Consider the following 21,741-nt stretch of genomic DNA (forward strand, 5'->3'; position numbering starts at 1 on the left):
TTTTCTATTTCTTCTTTCGGAGGCTGATGGATAGAGGCTTTGGTTTCGGAAATTTGGAAAATAACCTGCAGGAAGGGGGAGAATTGTAAGCAGCAGTATATTGTACGAGAATATGTAAATAAAGGACCAACTAGGGAAGGGAAGGGTTTCAGCTTTCAAGCAACACTAGGAGAGGCTTCTGACTCCCCTGGAGATCCACTGCACCCCTCCGCCCTGGTCTGTGCGCTGAAGGGGTCCTCTACAGCAGGCTTCCCTGGGTATCCTTGCCCGCAGGCATCCAGTTGGGTTCAGCCAATGGGAAGCAACAGCTGGAGGTCAGCAGGCGGGACTGGAGAGGTCAGGGGATCATTCCCTGGGCTCCCTCCCCGAAGCGCCTTGGTTTGGCAGGTGCAGTGTCATCTGGCCCCGTCCTGGGGTTTTGGTTCTTGTGCTTTCTGGTAGCAGCTTCAGTTCCTCTGGTCCCTCCTGCTGTCCGGCCCCAGGGTTCTTCGCCATCCTGGCTGGTTTCCTTTAACCCTGTTCACACCTTTGTAAATAGTCTCGTCTTTATTGCTCCTTTGGGTGTGCCATCCGTTTCTTACCGGAACGCAGAGAAATAGAGTGCCTTTGTAGGAATGAGAAAAAGGCACCCGGATGGGTATGGAAGGGTTCCCTATGCTATTATCTCTACTTGGTTGTGTACCAAAATTTTCTAAAATGAAAACATTCCCACAAAAGGAAAGAAAGTGGCACCCCTTTTGGTGAAGGGTCTCCTGCAGCTGCACTCAGGCTGGATTTCAGTCCCAACTCCCTCCCTCGGAAGATGACTTTTGTGCGATGCACGAAGTGCCCTGCAAACTTGAGAGGGTGAGCTGATCCCTAGAAGCTGGAAAACATCTTAAAAGAGGAAGTGAGGCTTGAGCTGATCTTGAAAGATATTTGGGACTTAAGTGGCAAAAGATAAGATGGATCCAGGGAGAAGATTCCATAAGACCAGGAGGGTATCTTGAAGGAAGTGTTGCAGGCTAAGAAAGCAAAGGCGAGATGGATGAGCTCTGATTACGGAGCCCTAAAGTGTGACTTGTGGTTTAGGATCGACCAGGCAGCATGGTGCAGTGTTTGAGCCCAGGGGTTCTGAAGTTAGATCCATTAGCTCTGTGGCTGTGCACAGTTCCTTATGCTCACTCAGCCTCAGTTTTCTATTATACAAAACGGGGGTGAAATATTACCTACCTCCTAGACTTGCTGGGAGACGGAACTTTGAATGCTTAGCCCGGTGCCTGGCATTTAGTCAGCACCCCATAGACATCAGATACCATCGTCAAGTTTTTAAAAAGAGTGACATGATGGAGGCAAAATTTCATGAAAGTTGGCCAGACAGCTCACGCAGGATGCATTAGAATAGAAAGACAGGGACAAGGGAATCAGGGAGTCCCTTTGACGCTGCGGTAGCCTTCTGCGCTCCAGGGAGGGCAGAGGAAATGGCAGAAGCTGCAAGTGGGAGAGCCTGGCGCGAAGAGTAGGGGCCCTGAAAACCCACAAGTCATGAGAGGAAGGAGTCGGAGCCGCTCCAAGTACTTGGCTAAGATCTCTAGTCTCCACTGGTATGGATACACGTGGGCAGCTCAGGCAGTTGATGTTGGAAAGACTAAATATTTGACACTGTAGCACAAGTGAGAGAAATAGTTCCCTACATTTGACATTTCAGTGCAAGCAAGAGAATTAAAGAACCTTTCGATCTGGCTCTTCTCTTTTACTCAATAATGAGTTAGACCCCAAGATTCTATTACTAAATAAAAACCCTTAATGAACATTTAAATATTCCAATGATCACTGATTGCTCCTCCAACTTCCCAAAGATGGGTTTTTTGGTACCCAGAAGTTTGATTAAAACCTGAGGTAGGACCTCCTCAGTTGAGAAAGGGCATCCTCATACGAGGGAACGCTCTAAGAGGATATGCAATTTACAAGCTCCCTGTCTCACAAGCAAAATTTGCAGAATCACTGAGGAAGCTGTCGCGTCCCTGATATAAGTATCTAATGCTTGGGCAGGAGGGAAAAAGTGTAGTTAATTCTAAATAATCATTTCTGGGAGTTCCCGTCGTGGCGCAGTGGTTAACAAATCCAACTAGGAACCATGAGGTTTCGGGTTCGATCCCTGACCTTGCTCAGTGGGTTAACGATCCGGCGTTGCCATGAGCTGTGGTGTAGGTTGCAGACGCGGCTTGGATCCTGCGTTGCTGTGGCTCTGGCGCAGGCCGGCGGCTACAGCTCTGATTAGACCCCTAGCCTGGGAACCTCCATATGCTGCGGGAGCGGCCCAAGAAAAGGCAAAAAGACAAAAAAATAAATAAATAAATAATCATTTCTGTAATTCCTCCAGCCGAGCAGTCATTGGTAGGCAAGGCCACCTAAGAATTCGGTGCCATTTAGAAACTACTCAGATGCCATTTTAGCCACATCTTTCTCTGGGAAAGTATATGCCTTGTTTTCACTGTTTGGCCTTTTTTCCAGGAACCGAGCCCAGTTTTTGCCAATGTTTGGGCTCACTGTTCAGAACAGAATCTGGTTTCGAGGTCCCTCCCGTCTCACCCTCATCTGTCTTCTCCCTCCCCCGCCCTGCAGATACTTGCCTGAGATCATGAATGATGGGCTGACCAACCAGATCAACAACCCCGAGGTGGACGTGGACATCACGCGGCCCGACACGTTCATCAGGCAGCAGATCATGGCTCTCCGCGTGATGACCAACAAGCTGAAGAATGCCTACAACGGCAATGACGTCAACTTCCAGGACACAAGTAAGAAAGCCCTTAGCGGAGTTCCCGTCATGGTTCAGTGGTTAACAAATCCGACTAGGAACCATGAGGTTGCTCAGTGGGTTAACAATCCGGCGTTGCCGTGAGATGTGGTGTAGGTTGCAGACGCGGCTCGGATCCCGCATTGCTGTGGCTCTGGCGTAGGCCAATGGCTACAGCTCCGATTGGACCCCTAGCCTGGGAACCTCCATAGGCCGCAGGAGTGGCCCAAGAAATAGCAAAAAAAGACAAAAAAAAAAAAAAAAGAAAGAAAGAAAGCAAGCCCTTAGCAGCACCCATAACCTCCAGAAGGAAGACGGTTATAGAAGATGATGCCATCATCCTTCTTCCAGAGCAATGCGTACTTTGTCATTCTCACCCCATCTGCAAAGCTTTTGCAGCCACTGGTGCAGAGAGCTCTGATCCGTAAAACGTAGGATACTGCTAAAATCATAATTGCTTTTTTTTTTTTTTTTTTTTTTTTTTAATGGCTACACCCACAGCATATGGAAGTTCCCAGGCCAAAGACTGAATCCAAGCCCCCAGCTGCAACCTATGGTGCAGCTTCAGCTGTATGGTTCCTTTAACCCACTGTGCTGGGCCAGGGATCGAACCTGCGTCTCTGCAGCGACCCAAGCTGCTGCAGTCAGATTCTTAACACACTGCGCCACAGCAGGAACTCCATAATTGCTCTTAAGGAATAGTTTCTTTATTCTTTTTCTTTTTTTCTTTTTTGGCTGTACCTATGGCATATGGAAGTTCCCAGGCCAGGGATCAAACCTGAGCTGCAGCTGCAACATACACCACTCAACCCACAGTGGGGACTCCTTAAGGAATAGTTTCAGTGGCGGACATTCAGCTATACCAAAGCTAAACCTGAGTTTCATCTGCTGGTTGATCTATTAATGATGAGGCAGCAAAGGAATGCTTTTCCTTTCTCCTTTCCCCAATGGCATTATGTCTCTGCCCCCAATCTCCTCCTAACCATCAAGAGAAGAATTTTCTCTTGCTCACTCAGACCAGGCTGGCCGGAATTCCAGTTTTATCACTTATGAACAAATTCTTTCTGGAGTCTCAAGTTCCTCTTCTACTGCATAGGAGGCATTCCTGAGTAAGGATTGTTGAGAGGTTCATTTGATGCCGTGTGTAAAGGAGCTAAGATAATATAGTGTGCCATCAAGTCAATTGTGTTCATTCTCTCCCGTCACGCACATACATGACCCATCATTTGTATCTGAAATACCAAAAGAAATAGCAAAACGCTGATGCAGTATTACACATGACTCTTTTATTAAAGATCCCAAAGTTATAGAAGAGATGCGAATGACTGTTAAATGCACACTGAATGAAACTGAGTGTATTTGGCATTTGGCTAAGTGGTTTTCTAGATGTGTAACTATAAAGGCCACGTTTTTTTGTTTGTTTGTTTGTTTGTTTTTGGGGTTTTTTTCCCAATATATATCCTTATAGAGAAAGTTCTTAGTAAAAGAATTCTTGAACATAAGATGTGGAATTGCCAGTGATTCTGTAATTTGGTCACTGAAGCAAAAGATGATGCTTGCGTGCTTGGATTAATGAGACAGAAAAAAACAAGTTACAGACGGAAGATATGGAGTCATCTGAGTCTCAACCATCATCCTACCAAGCTGGCCCCTGCAGAAAATTTTTAGTGCTTAATTCCATTTTAAATAACCCCAAAATTAGCTTTCTAAGTGCAGGATAAGTGCCAACCTGATGGGCTTGCTGTGAAATTCCTCAGTCCTCCCATTATTTCTCTTCCTCTTTACTAAACCTCCCCTTCCCTCTTCAGAAGAGAAAACTACACAAGGTTTTAGCCTTTGCTGCTTCTCCTCCGTTCATGCCTTCGCATCCCTCTGCTTAATGTACCTGTTCTGTCTTCTCCATCTAATAAAATGCTTTATTATCTAGAGAATGACCATAGGAATAAATAATTCAAAGTACATGGGAATGAGTTGATGTTGGCCTTGGTTCGCTCTCCTCTCTGGCCTAAAGAGGTTGCACACCTGTCGGTCTGCAAAGCTCATGGCATGTCCTCGAGGAGAGATCTTGCTGGATTTCCCCTGAAAAGAAAATGAAAATCAGCCACACTCAAGAGCATCACTTTGCTCTAACCCCAGCACTGGACTTGGCCTTCTCCTGGAAGAGAGTGTCTGTCATATCAACCACTATCACATCTTATAGCCATCATCACCCTTATTGCTTTTGACATTTTGTAAAAATTGCCCCTTAGATACCTGCATTTGTGATTCCTCTTCCGAAAGCGGCGGGGTCCTTCTTTTCCTCAGCTAGAATCTCCTGCCATTATTTGCTTACCACATGTTTAATATTCTAAATCCTCATCATAATATCTTTGTAAAGGTTATATTACTTCTTGTTCATAATACCCGTGTTTAGAATAATTCCCTTAGCCATTGTGATATCTCTGAATTTAATTAACGGGCATTTTCCCCCTTGTAAAGGCCACTAAAGATAAATTAGAGAAAATGTTAAGAACCTGGTATAGTGTATTCAAGTGATCTCCTGTGGTGTTTAGATGTCCCATTTGAAACAAGAAAGAGCTGAGGTGAGTTGAGCCTTGCTTCTCCGAGGGCCATTGGAAAAGTCCCTACATTACCTTGGCTCAGCTTAAGCAGCCTCGAGCAGCCAAGATGGCCCCAGTCTTAACGGCGCTCAGCACTATTTCAGGCCAGTAGGGAAGTGTTTAGGGCCACCGAATGGACTCACTGAGCACGTGAAGGAAATAGCAAATGCCATTACCAGGTTTACCGTTTCCTGAGCCCTCCCAGCAACATCATCTGAGAACCCATAACAATTCTGCCAAGAGATAACAATTATTCTCATTTTCACAGGTGAGGACACAGATCCTAGTGAAACTAACTGGCTTCTCCTCATTTACTTAAATAAAAGACAGCAGGTTAATATCTGGATCATTTTTGCCATAGGAACCGTATGTTTTCCATTAGACATCATTGCACACACTGGGTTTGGTGCCATCACACATTGTGTCAGGAATTCTTCATGTATCCACAACAAGGTAAATGTTGTTGTCAGTATCTATTGAGTTGGAGAAACTGAAGGAAGTTGAAGAAACTGCCTAGAGGCACATGCAATTATTCAATAAGTATTTATTGTGCACCCGCTGTATGCTAGGGACCATTCAAGTCAATAAGAATAGAGAAATGAACAGTATACACAAAGTTTCTGCCCTCAACAAGTATACATTCTCATGAGGGAACAAGCAAGCAAGCAATCAAATAATAGAGCTGTAAATGGGGATAAGTCTTTGCACGTATATGGAGACTGAACTGGGACCCGGGTCTGAGACACAGAGTTTGAGAAACATGATGGAACCAAGCAGTCGGACGTGGGAAAAGAGGAGGCCCAGAAAGCATAGTGGGCAAGCAGGGAAGATGCCAGGCTAAGACAGTATACCAGGTGGACCCCTGGGCATTGGTTTCAAGCAGGGAATGGCAAACGCTCTCCGTAAAGAGCCAGGTCTTAAACATGTTCTGCTTGGAGGTCCATACGTGAATGCAGAATTAAACAATCCGTAAGTGATTGGGTGTGTCTGTGTTCCAGTATAACTTTATGTATGGTCACTGAGGTCTAGATTTCAGATATACACTCCTGACATGTCACTAAATGTTATTCCTTTTGTTTTTGTTTCTGTTTACCAAACACTTGAAAATATAAAAAAAAAAATTCTTGGAATTATGGGCCATATAAAAACAAGCAGCAGGTCACATTGGCCTTCAGCTCTGGTTGGTCAACCAGTGATTGAGTTGGAATCCATCCTTGCACTTGGGAGGAGAACAATTGGTGGAAAAAAGTAGCCAAAAATGGGAATAACATGTGCCTTCCACAACTATGTGCTGCTTTCCTCTGATTTCCTCCTTGCATTGTTGGTCTTCCTCGTCAATGGTTCCCTTTCAAATATCCCTCCAAAGGCCTTTCTAAAAGCATATCTGCTGAGAACACTGGCACTGAGATTCAAAAAGTGTGAAGAATGAAACTTCTTACAGTCATTTAAATCTTGGCCAGAGTGAGAAATCCATTTTGCATTCCAACATGGCAGCTGTGGCCTCCCATTGGGTCTGAAATTCACGTTTGTTTGGGTTTTTTTAATTGGGTAACTCTGGATATCAACTGACACTGTTTCAAATGTCTATTTAGATACTTGGATACAGTCCCCCCCCATCACACACCTACCCATTAAACACAATCCCCTTGTAGGGAGGTGGGGCACCCTGGGCTGGGGAGATGTCCCCTTCCATGACTATGGCCAAACCTCCATGTGCCCCACTCTTTGCTGGCTTGCGCCTAACCTTCTTTTTCAATCTATCCACACCAGGCGATGAATCCAGTGGCTCGGGGAGTGGCAGTGGCTGCATGGATGACGTGTGTCCTACAGAGTTTGAGTTTGTCACTACAGAGGCCCCTGCAGTAGATCCCGACAGGAGAGAAGTAGACTCTTCTGCAGCGCAGCCGGGGCCCTCCCTGCTCTCAGGATGTCTCGTCTGCATCGCCCTGGTGTCGCAGAGACTGTGCAGATAATCCGGGGCGTTTGGTCAGATGAAACTGCATTTTAGCTATTTGAACAGCCAACAACTCACTTCTTTTCTTACCCTCTTGGACGATGGACCATGCCACAAAACTTTACCGTTTTCTATGAGAAGCGGGCAGCACTGCACGCTGCCCCCCTTTTTGTTTTCCCAAAGAGTACCGGGTGCCAGACTGACTGCTTCCTCTTTCCTTCAGCTATCTGTGGGGACCTTGTTTAATTCTAGTGAATTCTTACTCAAATCTTTCGTACCAGGAGATTTTTCTTACCTTCATTTGCTTTTATGCTGCAGAAGTAAAGGAATCTCACGTTGTGAGTTTTTTTTTTTTTTTCCCCATTAAGAAAAATAGGAAGAAAATAATTTTCCTTGCAAAATCAGCCCAAACCCCGAGACAACTGCCTTTTCAACAAAGAAGCAGACAAGAGAGAAAAATAAAAGAGCTTTAACACTATATGTTGGGCATTGCCAGCCAACGCCCAGTGTAAGCTTTTCTGTGACAAATCAGGTTTACAGAATGCTTATGGGAGAGCGTTTGAAATTGTTTTCATGCAGTGAAAATACACGGTTGTCTTAGAGGTCTTGCACTGCAACCACACATGGCCAAACTGGTTTGGAGGTACTGACAGTAAATGTAGCATTCCATCTTTAGGACCAGAGCAAAATCTGCTACAACTCAGCACCTCCCTCTCGCCCTCCCCCCAACGTCAGTATCAGTAATGGCACCATTTTCCTTAATTCTTTTCCTATCTGTCCACTGTATCCAATTGGCACAGATTTTCCCCTTCATCTTGGGTTCCTAGTGGACATCCGCATGAATTCCTCCTCCTCAAGAGTCTGACATGAAAACAATCTTCACCAATACAATCACTTTGCTTTAGCCCCGGGCTTGACGTGAATTAGATGTTTCTGCCCTCTGCTCATTCCCCTCCCCCCAAGGAAGAGTTCTTTTAATGGACCAGTAAGCAATTAGACCCATCAGTGAGTTTTCATTTTTAACCGTTTGCTTTGTGTCAATTGGTTTCTGCATCACAAGGGCATTCTCTTACAAAATAACTCACAACAAAAAAAAGTCAAGACAAAAATATATATATATATATAGTATTGACATGGAGATTTCTTTCACTTTTTTAGTCTTAGTATGATCATCTATTTTTATATCTATATATATATAAATCACAGATTTTAACTTCTTAATTCCAAGCTCAGGGTTGACACACCTTTGTAACGAAAATGTTTTGTCAACCAGCTCTTCTTGTTTTGTGCTGCTCAGAGAAGGGACTCCCCGATGATCTGTGAGCACCAAGAACCAAGAAAGAGAAATTTTTACGTATCTAACTGTCCATTTATTAAAAGTTTGCCAGGGCACACCCTTCTCGCGTGAGCTTGCTTGGTCCTGGGTACTCCGGTCTGTACCAAACTCAAGGACAGAGCGATGGGTGTGTGGAAATTTCCCGGTGATGGAAACTGTATGCATAAGAATGTGTTATTCACGCAAAGGCATTGCTTTTATGTACGACGTCTTCAGCCTAGGATTCCTGCTTGGCACTTGGAGAAATGTCCTAATTCAAGAGGCCAATTCAGAGCCGCAGCCTAACTGATCTGCCAGGTATGCCAACGCCAGGCATTTTGCTCCCCCTGACAGAGAGAAGCAAAATAAACCAAACTGGGGCTCTATGAATACAGTTGGCTATCCATGTGTTTTTGGTTTTCATGATGCATCTCGGGTTAGGAAAAGTCATGTTTCAAGACACCATCATATGCCAGTCACATGGTAATTAACCCACTGGCACCTAGATGATATTTTTTTCGATCTCTGTACTCATCCAAATTGCAATGAGTTATTGATTTAGTCGTCACATTTCAGTAGAACACATGCAGCACAGTAGTATTAAGTATACTCGAGCACTTTTGCAAAACTGAGAGTATTTAGAATCATCTGTTACTCGTATGCCTAATGGAATATGGAACATAGGATTCTGAGAGATTTTGTGGCATCTTTTCATTTCAATCTTTATGAAATTAACCCTTAACCTAATTCAGCACTACATACATCCAGAAAACCATCCATTTCACTGCCAAACTTCAGCTTCCTAACACCAATTACACGTACAACATCTTTATGAAGGACCAACCATTTATGTTGTTCATTGCGTTGTATGTTCAGAAATCAGTATTGTCTTTCTCCAATAATTAAGGTGCAATACAAATTAAATCCATGTTGATTTTCCAGAGTATTTGAGTCATAACTCGTTTTTATGGCTTTAAGCTCCAAGTCTTTCCTTTAAAAAAAATCTCTCTGCATTGTTTTCCGTGAAATAGATCCGAATGCCTTGTTTGCCATGTGTTTTCACCCGCAAACGTTTCTGTGCATGTGTATGAATACCGTTTATATTAATGAATGTGAACCCATGTTCTGTACACACTAAACACACAGATAATATATAAACGCCTGCTTCATTCGACATCTTCATCATCATTATTATTCATATTGGTGAGCTATCGTGACCCACCTGAGCCAGGAAGACAGCTGAAATCGCTATCAGTTAGTGATGCCACAAGACTCGTCCCCTGCGTGGCTGTGGTCAAAATACCATTCAGATTGTTCTTCCTGGTTCCTGTCATCATCCTAGTGCGTCATATGATTTTCACACCAATTTAACGTGAGACTTTCTTTTGCGTCCTAAGGCAATTAGTTTAATCTAGTGAACCCATTTCAGGAAGGATTTGGGGATCTCCTCCTCCCCCCGCCAAATTAATTTCTCTCGTTTGAGCACAGGGATAGGGGATGCCATGATGCCCATTGTTTTTCCTGACCTGCTCTCCCTTGCTCCGATGTCCCCTAAATTCTCTGATCACATCATAACCTCTGTTACGAGTAGAGAGGAATGGGCTCCCTGAAATCGGACGCTGGAAGTTGTTGGGGTGATGCTCCTCCCTGCGAACACTTAGCTTATTGAAGTGCCTCTATTTACATGTTCTTTAGTTATAATATGTATTTTTCTAACAAATACACGTCTGTAATGGGTGTATATTATACTTTGTATATGTTATAACAAAAGCTAAACAGAGGCTAAAGTCTTTAGCAGAGAAGAACGGATTGCAAATTCACGAGTTGGAGCTTCGCTTGTGGTTCTGTACTGGAGGACAGTGGCGACAACTTTCTCTCGCTTGCATGAAGATCGAGTCGGGACTCTGATTAGAGCCATCATAGACACTAGCAATCTGACTCCCTTACCGTGACTTACCCCAATACGGACCTGGTATTACCTGCTTTAAGGGTAAGGGATAGAAAATACTACTTTGTCTACACTGAAAAACACGATTCTTCATTGACAAGAAATAGTCGTTATACAAGTAACATTCTGCAAATCAAACACAGTGAAAATATTACTGGAACGCAGAACCCTGATATTTAATTTATGTTCCCTGCTGCAGACATTAGCCTATTTTAATTCCTTAGCCATCACATACGTGTGTTGGCTACACACTGAACACCAACTAAAGTCCCCAAGGAGGAATAAAACCTTAGCAAATTCCTGAGTTGTGATTCTTTTCGCACTTCTCTTTGCAAGGCTAATTGTCAGGTGCTTTGATTAAGGGTGGAAGGGTTAGCAAAGGCAAGTTTCGACCTTAGCAAGACTTGCGGAAATTCAGACTCATTTTCATTCACTTACAGTCACTAACAAATCTGACTTTGGACTTTAAAAAGGGGTGGGGGAGGGGAGGGACAGTTGCGCTTTGCCAGCAGAAGCGTAAGGAGACCACAACTTAGAAATTTGCAACGTGTTCCTCCTCGGTGTAGACATTAGCCGATGTTTAGTTTTAGGCCAAGTTCTACAAATACAGTATTGATTTGTATGCATTCTGGAGCCTTGCTATATCGTGGTTTGCGACAGCACGGGACTCAGCCTAGCATGGGGCCATTTGAACCTCAGTGAAAGTGGAAGCGTTACCGGAATCTTTGACCTTGCCTTGTAATGAGGTGCTTCCGTGAAAAGCCACCTCGGGATGGCATCGTAGTGAGGTCTCTGTGCATAAACATATATGCAGGACAAACGTGTGCACCAATCAAACCTAAAACTTTCTGTGACTGTCAAATGAATATTATTTGGGTTAAGATTTTTTTCATTTCTGATTTGGATAGAAAATTGCTATTAATCTTGTATTAAAATAGTTTTTAAAAATCTACCAGTGCCCTTTCTGCCTTTTCTTAATTATTGTCATAGTCTACATTTCAGAGCTCTTGAATTTTTTTGGAGAGATTTTTAGAAGGTGCAACATTTTTTAAAGCAAAGGAAAAGAACCACAGATTAAATCAACACCACTTACCCATACATTTGGCATTTGAAATCAAGAACTTTTAAAACCATAGAACATGTATTTCTCACGGTGGATCAGCCGGTTAAGGACCTGACCTTGTCTCTCTGAGGGTGAGGATTCGATCCCTGGCCTTGCTTAGTGGGTTAAGCATCTGGCATTGCCACAAGCTGCCGAGTAGGTCACAGACATGGCTGGGACCCAGAGTTGCTCTGACTGTGGCATAGGCCGGCAGCTGCGGGTCCATTCGACCCCTAACCCAGGAACTTCCATAAGCCACAGTTGTAGTCATTAAAAAGAAAAAAAACAAAATACAAAAAAAATTTAGAACATGTAGCATTTTCCAAACTTGTATGAAAGATACTGCACCTCTCTTATTTTGTATTGGTTTTCTTTTTTCTTTTTTTTTTTTTTTCTGTTTTTTTTGTCTTTTCAGTCTTTTCAAGGACGAACCCTCATCATATGGAGGTTCCCAGGTTAGGGGTCTAATCAGACCTGTAGCCGCTAGCCTACACCACGGCCACAGCAACTCAGGATCCGAGCCATGTCTGCAACCCACACCACAGCTCACAGCAACACCAGATCCTTAACCCACTGAGCGAGGCCTGGGATCGAAACCACAACCTCATGGTTCCTAGTCAGATTCATTTCCATTGCGCCACGACAGGAACTCCAGTATTGGTTTCTTAAAACTAAAATTTAGTCGCTTGATAACTGATGTCAATACTTTGTCATGAGGTCAGAAAAATAATGTAATATGTAAAAGGACTAACACTTTGCAAACTCAGCAAGTTGCATTGCTTTTTATATTTCTGAAAGTTCCCTGCTCTCAGGAATGCTAAACATTACACAGCATGTTAAAGATTCATTTAGCAAATATTTATTAAACTTCTGCTCATTGCTAAACCTGGTCTAGGTGCCAATCACTGGTTGTCAAAACCACTAGCTGGGAAGTATGTATTCTTTACTGCAGTTAACCACGATTGTTACAAATACATCACATTTCCAGAATGCCCTTTTAAGGTGCTCCCCTAGTGGCTCAGCGGTAATGAAACTGACCTGTATACATGAGGATGCAGGTTCAATCCCTGACCTCGCTCAGTGGGTTGAGGATCCGGTGTTGCCATGAGCTGTGGTATAGGTCACAGACGAGGCTCAGATCCTGCATTGCTATGGCTGTGGTGTAGGCTGGCAGCTGTAACTCCATTTCAACCCCTAGCCTGGGAACCTCCATATGACGCACCTGTAGCCCTAAAAAGCTAAATAAATAAATAAATAAAGGAATCCATATAAATAAGGTTATTACAAATATAACATTTAACATTATAATTTAGCTCATATTTTTACTATGCTCATTCCTACTAAGAAAAGTGATTTCTACAAAACTGCTAAAGAACCTTAAGATAATTCCATCCAAAAACTAGATTATAACAAATACTATTTGGAAATAAACCGAAACCAATTTCATGGCAAGGAAAAACTTCCAAATGGTTTTGGAAAAAAAAATAATAAAACAGTCACTTTTGTCAATGGTGTTTAATTTTCTCTCTGGATAAATGGACTGATGGTCCAAATATACACACAAATATGAGAGATGACATTGCTTTTTAAAATACTAACTTGCGAAATAGCTAGAAAGATGTAGCCACAATTCTGTCTGTTCAAACAGACATTCCCAATGCATTTAGTGCAAATACCTCTCCATTCCACGGACACATTAATTTGCTGATAGAAACTTGAGGCCAAACATGTTTTGTCGGCTCGTAAATGGAGCGCACAGCAAAGCCAGGAGGAATTACGTGTCTCTGCCTTCGAAGCCTGCTTTAGAAGCTCGTGCTCTTGCACACCTTGAAATAGAAAGCAGACCAAGAAAAAGGAATTTTACATGGTAAGTGTCCAGGCTTGGAGAGAAGCAGAAAGAAGAGGAACAAACTGGATGCAAGGCACGCGGAAGAGTATGTGCCTTAAATAAAGGTGCCTGCTCTTCTTTAGAAACAAATGTCAGCGGAGTTTTAAAATAAAATAAAAAATTGACTTAGGCAATAATAGTCATCTTTCTTTTCTTTCTTTTTCTTTATTTATATTTTAAGGACCGCACCCACGGCATACGGAAGTTCCCAGGCTAGACGTCAAATCGGAGCTGCAGCTGCTGGCCTACACCACAGCTCAAGGCAACGTGAGATCCTTAACCCACTGAGCCAGACCAGGGATTGAACCCTCATCCTCATGGATACTAGTCAGGTTCATTACCAGTGAGCCACAGTGAAACTCCAACAGTCTTCTTTCAAAAGGTGACAGACACAGCTTGGGTACCAGAGCATGACGCCATGAGGGAGCGGTAATAGAAAGGGGGTAGTGACCAAGGAGCCGGGGAGGCGGGCGGTGGGGGTGGGAGGTGGGGGGGACCAGGAGAGCCTCCCCAGGTGACACTCTGGCTGAGATCTCATAATGGAAAGGAGATGCCATGCACAGGTCTAGGGGCAGAGATTTCCCAGGCAGAGCAAAAGGAGATGCAAGGATCTCAGCCCAGGAGGGATCTGTGTAGCCCCATGTGTCTGGGGACAGTAAGTGAGATGTTGGATGGTGGGAGGTGGCTGAGGGGTTCAACTGGGGAGCCACGCTAGGCTTAATAGTCAAAGAGAAGGTCTTTTATCACCTGGGGAAGCCAGAACCCTAAAAGGATCCCACTCCACACGGAGGCCGTGTTGGGGGCACTTATTTGTATTTTAAAGTTCATTTTAGCAAAGCCCTCTGCTCAGATCTTTCTATCATCGCTATGGCGTAGGAATGAATAATAATGCTTGTTTGATACTGAATAAAATGAAACAGAGTGAGATTAATTACCTTGCCCAGTCACTCAGGCAAGGCCGTGATGGGAACTAAGATCTGTGACAGAAAAGTGGCAGATCATAAGGACAATTTCGTTTTTTTTTTTTTTTTTTTTATGACACAGACAATTGAATTATCCAAGGGTGTTCTGAGAATTGGCAACAAGTGTGTGAACAGGCATTCATAGATGTTTACTTGCTCAGAGTATAGACATTAAAAACTTTATTCGGAGATGTAGTGCCATTTAGTTGCTTTCTATATTCAATTGTTTTCAAAATGAAAACCCTGAGGGGTTCAGGGGTTTTAGTTTTGTTTTGCTGCACCTGCGGCATGTGAAAGCTCCCAGACTAGGGGTTGAACTGGCGCTGCAGCTGCTGGCCTGCACCACCGCCATGGCAACACTGGATCAGAGCAGCATCCTCAACCCACGCTGTAGCTTACAGTAATGCCAGATCCTTACCCCACTGAGGAGGCCAGGGATCGAACCCGCATCCTCACGGAGACAATGTCAGGTCCTTAACCTGCTGAGCCACAATGGGAACTCCAAAATTAAAATCCCTAAGGAAATAAATGACTAATTCTGGGTTTCTTGCATAGCACTGAACTGAAAACTGCTGGGATGCCACAACAGCAACAGCAACAGCATGCCAAATCTGCTTTCTTGCTGTTTGTCAATGTGGGTTAGGCATTGGATGCACAGAAAGCAAGGCGTCCACAGAGCTTCTCCTGACTCGCAGGGATTCCTCCTACACATTAGTCTGGTCTGTAATTTATTGCCTGCTCAGGCGGTCCAGTAGATGCAATATATAAATCCAAACAACCCAACAATTAGTCAATTCAAACAGCCAACTAGTCTGGCTGCTTTGTTGACTAAATTGACTGCATCTCGAAATTATGACACCGAGACCCAGCTGAATGGAAATCCAGGTGACGGTTTTCTCAGTTAAAACAAAGACCTGGGTGTGGTGAACCATGAGCCTTCCTTCTTCCTGGAGTTAGAGCTCCTTTTATGGGTGGTTTTCACCTCACATCATTGCCCTCCTTACGTGAGAGAATTTAAGTTACTGATGACAGGGGGTTTTTTGTTGTTTTTTGTTTTTTGTCTTTTTAGGGCAGCACCCATGGCATATGGAGGTTCCCAGGCTAGGGGTCAAATCGGAGCTGTAGCTGCCGGCCTACACCACAGCCATAGCAACACAGGATCCTACACAGCAGCTGCAACCTACACAGCAGCTTTCAGCAACGGCAGATCCTTAACCCACTAAGCAAGGCCAGGGATTGAACACACATCCTCACGGAGGCTATGTCGGGTCCCTAATCTGCTGAACCACAAAGGGAACTCAGAGACTAGATCTTAGATATTCTCCCCATATAAAAAAAAAAAAAAAATGGACATGATGTGACATAACAGGGATATTAGCTAAGGCTACAGTAGTCATCATTTTGCAACATATAAGTGTATCCTATCAGCACAGGGTGCGCCTTAAACTTGCACAATGTTATCTGCCAAGTGTATCTCAATAAAAGCTGGAAGAAAAGACAAATGTGGAGATCACCAGAGCTGGAAACACAGTGTGGGTCCTCGAAGAGGTCCACAGCCCCGATTGAGTGGAGGCCAAGTTCCGCCCACTCTGCAGTCGCATAAAAGAAGGAAGGAGCCTACTTTTGAAATAATGATCTCGTGTGGGCTTCTCTGCAGGCAAAGTGCATGAAAAATAGTCAAGGATCGTCTCATTTCCATATATGCTTTTCCTCTGCCAGGATTTTAAAATTGTATTTCCTGTACCAACCCTGGGGTAAGGGAGCATGCATGGCTCTGGAAGGATATACATTAAGCCCTACGTATATGCACATAAATATACATGGGCTAGAAAAACTGATCAAATGGAGACCTGGGGGGGGGTTGTTGTTGTTTTCCCAAACTTCTCATACTCAAAAGAAAGAAACGAGGCAAAATATTGACGAGCAAAGTTGTTGCTCCGTCTCTCGGGATCTTGGTGACATCGAGACAAACCACACTGGCTCTGAGATATTTAAGAGATCATCTAACTTCTTGACTGAATTACGGCTTTATCATCATGCCTTCCTATTTCGTACTCTGTGTGCAGCACCCCATCATCCTCGTGCTGTCAGAAAATACCAGGCGAGCTGCTGAATGAGCCCGATCGTCATTCTTTTCTACCCCAGCCCTGCTCTGGCCCTGGGGATGGGGGCGGGGGGCGGGGGACCCAGGAGCGGAGGGGAGAGAAGTGTTCTGACGTTTCGGCGACAACTAGAAGAAGGCATTTGACATTTCCTCCAGCTCGTGGTCCTGCCCGGCTGCCGTTCCCTCTTCACTTCGCCCTAAGCCTTTATTAACCCAGTGTGGAATATGGCAATTTCCTAAGCCGCGGTCATTAAAGTAAATACCATTTCTCCCCATCAGGTGCCCCTTAGCTGCTGTGTTCCTCGTGCTTGTTTAGCTCATGGTATTTCATGCCAAATATTTGAGAGACGGTGCTCAGAAATCTCCAGGCAGCTCGACTGTGAAATGCACTGCTCCCATCCATCCAGGGAAGGAGTGGGCTGCAGGGATCTTGTGCTTTGTGCCTGCTTTCCATTCACTATGTGTTTCTCGCTGAGCCTGACTTTTCCACAAATATTGAAGCCCGAGCTGACTAATGACTCTCTATTAACGCCAACTCATGTTGGTGATTATGCATCTTTGGAAAGTGCTTAATAAATACAATTAAAAGAGTCTGCTTTACCATGATGGCAATCATGCCAGATGTGATATTGTGTTATTAGACAAAGGCAATCTTGACAACATTTCAAGGTAACATTTAAAAAGTAATCCTGCATTTGGTCGCCTAGCAAGATGCCTCATCAGCGTTTAAAACGCAGAAGAGGTTTGAGTTCAGATAAAGAATTGTGTTACCAGATGGTGACAGTAATTACCCTGTCCCCAAACTCACATTGCTTTTACCCTGTCTTTTGCCTATGAAGTTGCCAATACGATACCCAGCTTTCCAACTGGAGCGCACCATTTCACGGTTCCTGCTGGGTACACGTATATTAATGGACGTGCCCTTCTATTAACAGTGTAAGACAAGAATATTTCAGTCATATTGTTACACCCACTGCCTGATATAGATCATAAAGGACACGGATAAAATTTAATTTGCAATAACTCTTTGGAGCCAGAGTAATAGCTGCCCAGGAGTTCTTTGTCAGAGCATTCTTGGCTTTTCATTAAGTTCTCAGCCACTAAATTCTTTTCAACTCTGGCAGAAGCAGCCAGGGAACACTTTGGAAGCTCTATAAAGGCATTCTCCTAATCTGCAAATCGTTGGAAAGACTCTTTAGCATCTGCTAAATTTTTTTTCCCCTTCTAATCTGCCTGAAACTAATAGGGAGAAAATTCTGCGATGTTTCTTAATTAAGCACCAAGAAATGGTGAAGGGTGGGCTGTGCTTGAGTTAATCACAGTTGCAAAGCATGAAGAAAGGAAAAGAGTGAAGCACCCCTAGATCCTTAGGCGTCTAATGTCCGCCTGAATGTGCCTTATTGCTCTTACTAAGAAGTCTGTTCTTACTTCAAAGTGGGAAGAGTCAAACATGGAAAAGCCCAATTGCAAGGAAAACGGTCAGGGCCTTGAATGAGGCAGGAAAAAAAAAAAAAAAAAAAGCCCAGCAAATTTCTCCCGTTGGTCTGGAGAGAGGATGGATGCAGGGGACCTTGTAGGGCAAGGAAGCTCTTGCTTCTGCACCGAGGTCATTTCGTCCAATGGCTTCTGGGCGTGGCCTTCAGAACTGCCTCCTAGACCAGAAGGAAACACAAACAGCTGCTGGACAAAAGGCAGTCAGGGAGGTGGGACCTAACTCAGGAACTAATTGCAGAAAGTCACTTTATTTATTTATTTATTGTCTTTTTGCCATTTCTTGGGCTGTTCCTGCAGCATATGGAGGTTTCCAGGCTGGGGGTCATATCGGAGCTGTAGCCACCGGCCTACCCCAGAGTCACAGCAACGCGGGATCCAAGCCACGTCTTCGACCTACACCACAGCTCACGGCAACGCCAGATGCTTAACCCACTGAGCAAGGCCAGGGATTGAACCTGCAACCTCATGGTTTCTAGTCGGATTCGTTAACCACTGAGCCACGATGGGAACTCCCAGAGAGTCACCTTAAAAAGCACCAAGATGACCTCATTGCACCACAAAAAAAAAAAAAAACTTTGAGATCTGGGCCTGAGTGAGATGAGATGCCACACGGAGATGAGCTCGGCTCTGGAAAACACATCTCTCTTCAGCATGAAATGAGCACCAGCAAGTTTTTCAGTTTTTCCCAAACCCGTTGGGTCCTCGGGGAATGAATGAAAGAGGAGACTTCGAGTGGGTAAAGTGGGAAACTCTTCAAAACAGGGAGTCGGAAGGCGGGGGGTGGATGGATTGGTAAACAGAGCGAGAGAAGGAAGGAGGAAGAGAAGATGCTATTTTTGAAGAAGCCCCTTGAGGATCTTTGAGGATGAGGGAAGACAGATGATCTTGTAACTGAGCTGGCGCTCTGCGGGCTCCTGGGCACACAAGCCTTTCTGCTTCTGCTACCCCCATTTCTTGCTTTTTGGGAAAAAGCCTCAGCCTCAGGATCTTCCCAGCGTTCCAAAGGGCCGTGGCTAATCGGCGAAGGGAGGGGATGCAGAGACCAGGGAGGAGCCCTCAAGAGATAATAGTGCAGCCTCGGGGTTCCTGTTGTGGCACAGTGGTTAACGAATCCGACTAGGAACCATGAGGTTGCGGGTTCGATCCCTGCCCTTGCTCAGTGGGTTAACGATCCGGCAATGCCATGAGCTGTGGTGTAGTCCAGAGGAGGCTACAGCTCCGATTCCACCCCTAGCCTGGGACCCTCCATATGCCTCCAGAGCGGCCCTAGAAAAGACAAAAAAAAAAAAAAAGAAATAATAGTGCAGGCTTGAGGCAGGGTCCTGATTCCCCCTCAAGGAACATGCACAGCAATACCTTTGAGCCTTTCTGCAGAAGTGAAACCCCCAGCAAAAGGAAGAACTTCTTGATGAAGCATCTTCATTCCAGGAAGAAGGAGGACCACCAGAACCAGTCCCGGGGCCCCTAGCCACCAGCTTTGAAAGACAAGTCGAGCTTGTCTCTTCCCTGATGCTTATCTGCGGCCCTATTTTCCACTCTCAAAACTATAAAACTGCCTCCCAGTCTCTCCCAAGAGGGGCACAGTCTTTAAGGCATTAGCCTCCCGTGGCCCCCTTTGCCATGGCGAATAAAGCAAATAAAGCTGACTTTTTCTCCTTCACCCAAAACTCTGTCTCCACATTGCTATTTGGCAATGGCAGACAGGGGCCAAGTTTCAGCACCAATTTCATGCTTTGACTGGGGAAAAAAAAGCACATCTTGAAAGCTGTGAGTTCAGTTATATTGGGGGCACAGTGAGGCCTATAACCCATGAGGCAGCATTTCAGAGAGCTCTGAAACACCACTGCCAAGAGGTAGGGCGGGAGGTATATGTGATTTTGGTGAAGCGGGGAGGTACATGCCATCCAGCACAGAATTTGCAGAAGGTTGCTGCTAGTCAGAGGAGCAGACATCTTGATGAAGTTTTTTTTTTTTTTTTTGGTCTTTTTTTTTTTTTTTTTGCCTTTTCTAGGGCAGCTCCCTCGGCATATGGAGGCTCCCAGGCTAGGGGTCCAATCGGAGCTGTTGCTGCCGGCCACAGCCACAGCCACAGCAACTAGGGATCCGAGCTGCATCTGAGACCTACGCCACAGCTCATGGCAACGCCAGATCCTTAACCCACTGAGCAAGGCCAGGGATCGAACCTGCAATTTCATGGTTCCTAGTCAGACTCATCAACCACTGCACCACAACGGGAACTCCATTGATGAAGGATTTTAATGGTTTTTGTTTTTGTTTTTGTTTTTTTACATACGAGGAGATGCAAGAATTAGGTTCATAAAATCTTCTCCTGAAAATACCTATCTGAGGCCCTGTTCTGCCAGTTTTCCCAGAGTACAAAGCACCTCCTTCCTGGTCTCCACCCTGAGCTCATTTCAGGGGGTGCTGATGGTCAGAAGCTGCAGTGGCTCGTGATTCAATTCGTGTAGAGGCAGGTGGCAAGTGTTCATCTCCAGCTGACACAGGTGAGGTGCTTTTATTCAAACTCTGACAGTGAGAATCAAGAGTTTAAACTTCAGAAACGAGGAGGAAGCAATTGCCAGAAACTGAAGGCAGGTAGCGAGGGAAGAAGAGCTGCAAGGGAGGATAGTGTTGGCAGGAGACCCTGAAGAACAGACGAGAAGAAGATCGAGGAGCAGGGGCCACAGTGGTTGCTGCTTGTTTGGCTTTGGAAATGTGATTGCCAGTCCCCCATCGTTTGTGCAGCTTGTATTTGAAATTGATGGCAACACGCAGTTGTCTCTTTTGTGTACTAAGGTGGTTCCCATGGTCCCTACCTCCTGGTTTCACGCTGCTGTATATTCCTCTTCACCTGTGGGTGGCTGGCACCTGTGACTTGCTTCTGACATTTACGGGGAGGGATGCTGAGCCCTCAGCAGGCAGAAGTCCCCAGGCTCGGGATTGAACCCTCGCCACAGCAGCACCCTGAGCCACAGCTGTGACAGTGCTGGCTCCTTAACCTGCTAAACCACCAGGGAACTCTGCTTCTAACTTATTGAATACAACCAAGATAATGCAAACAGGAGACTACATTAGGTATGATTGTAATTCTCATCTTACTGAGACTGCCTCTCCCTTGCTGGCTTTAGGAAGCCAGCAACCTTGCTAGTAAAGGCCCAGGGAGCAAGGAACTGAGGACACCCCCCACCCCCCCCCGCCTCAAGTATTAGATGAGACCCCAGTCCTGGCTGAAACCTTGATTGCGGTCCTGTGAGCACCTGAGCAGGGGATCCAGCTGTCCTGGGCCTCGACTCGGGACCCACAAAAACTATGGGATAATAAGTGCGTGTTGTTTCAAGCCTCCTAGTTTTATGTGTGTTCATTACGCAGCAACAGACACGTCATACATGTAGCCGCAACTTTAAAGCTTACACTGACTTTACAGATCATTTACTGTGGCTCCTAATTTTATCTTTTCTTCAAACTCTATTTTGCTTTCCCTGCAAAAAAAAATAAATAAAAGGCAAAAAAAAAAAAAAAAAATTCCTAAATCAGGAGTCCAGGAAGAACTCATCCTTTCATCTTTCTTTAGTGCTTGAAACATAATCATAGTATC

At 44.7% G+C, this 21,741-nt stretch overlaps 1 protein-coding gene across 2 annotated transcripts in view; it reads left to right on the forward strand.

Annotated features, from left to right (window-relative positions):
- GPC6 (glypican 6) overlaps positions 1-11,546 on the forward strand; it is a 1,126,030-nt gene extending 1,114,484 nt beyond the window's left edge. For both annotated transcript variants that reach the window (XM_021065371.2, XM_021065372.2), the window contains 2 exons: positions 2,605-2,780; positions 7,150-11,546. In XM_021065371.2, coding sequence (XP_020921030.1) covers positions 2,605-2,780; positions 7,150-7,352 — 379 coding nt within the window. In that variant the 3' untranslated portion in view covers positions 7,353-11,546. The remainder of the gene's footprint in view (positions 1-2,604; positions 2,781-7,149) is intronic.
- The last annotated feature ends 10,195 nt before the right edge of the window (positions 11,547-21,741 follow it).

Source organism: Sus scrofa, chromosome 11 (genome assembly GCF_054392235.1).
Source record: "Sus scrofa isolate SSC_HxYL_T2T_F1_AM1 chromosome 11, Sscrofa_HxYL_maternal_Yorkshire_Landrace_v2.0, whole genome shotgun sequence".
Classification (NCBI taxonomy): domain Eukaryota; kingdom Metazoa; phylum Chordata; class Mammalia; order Artiodactyla; family Suidae; genus Sus; species Sus scrofa.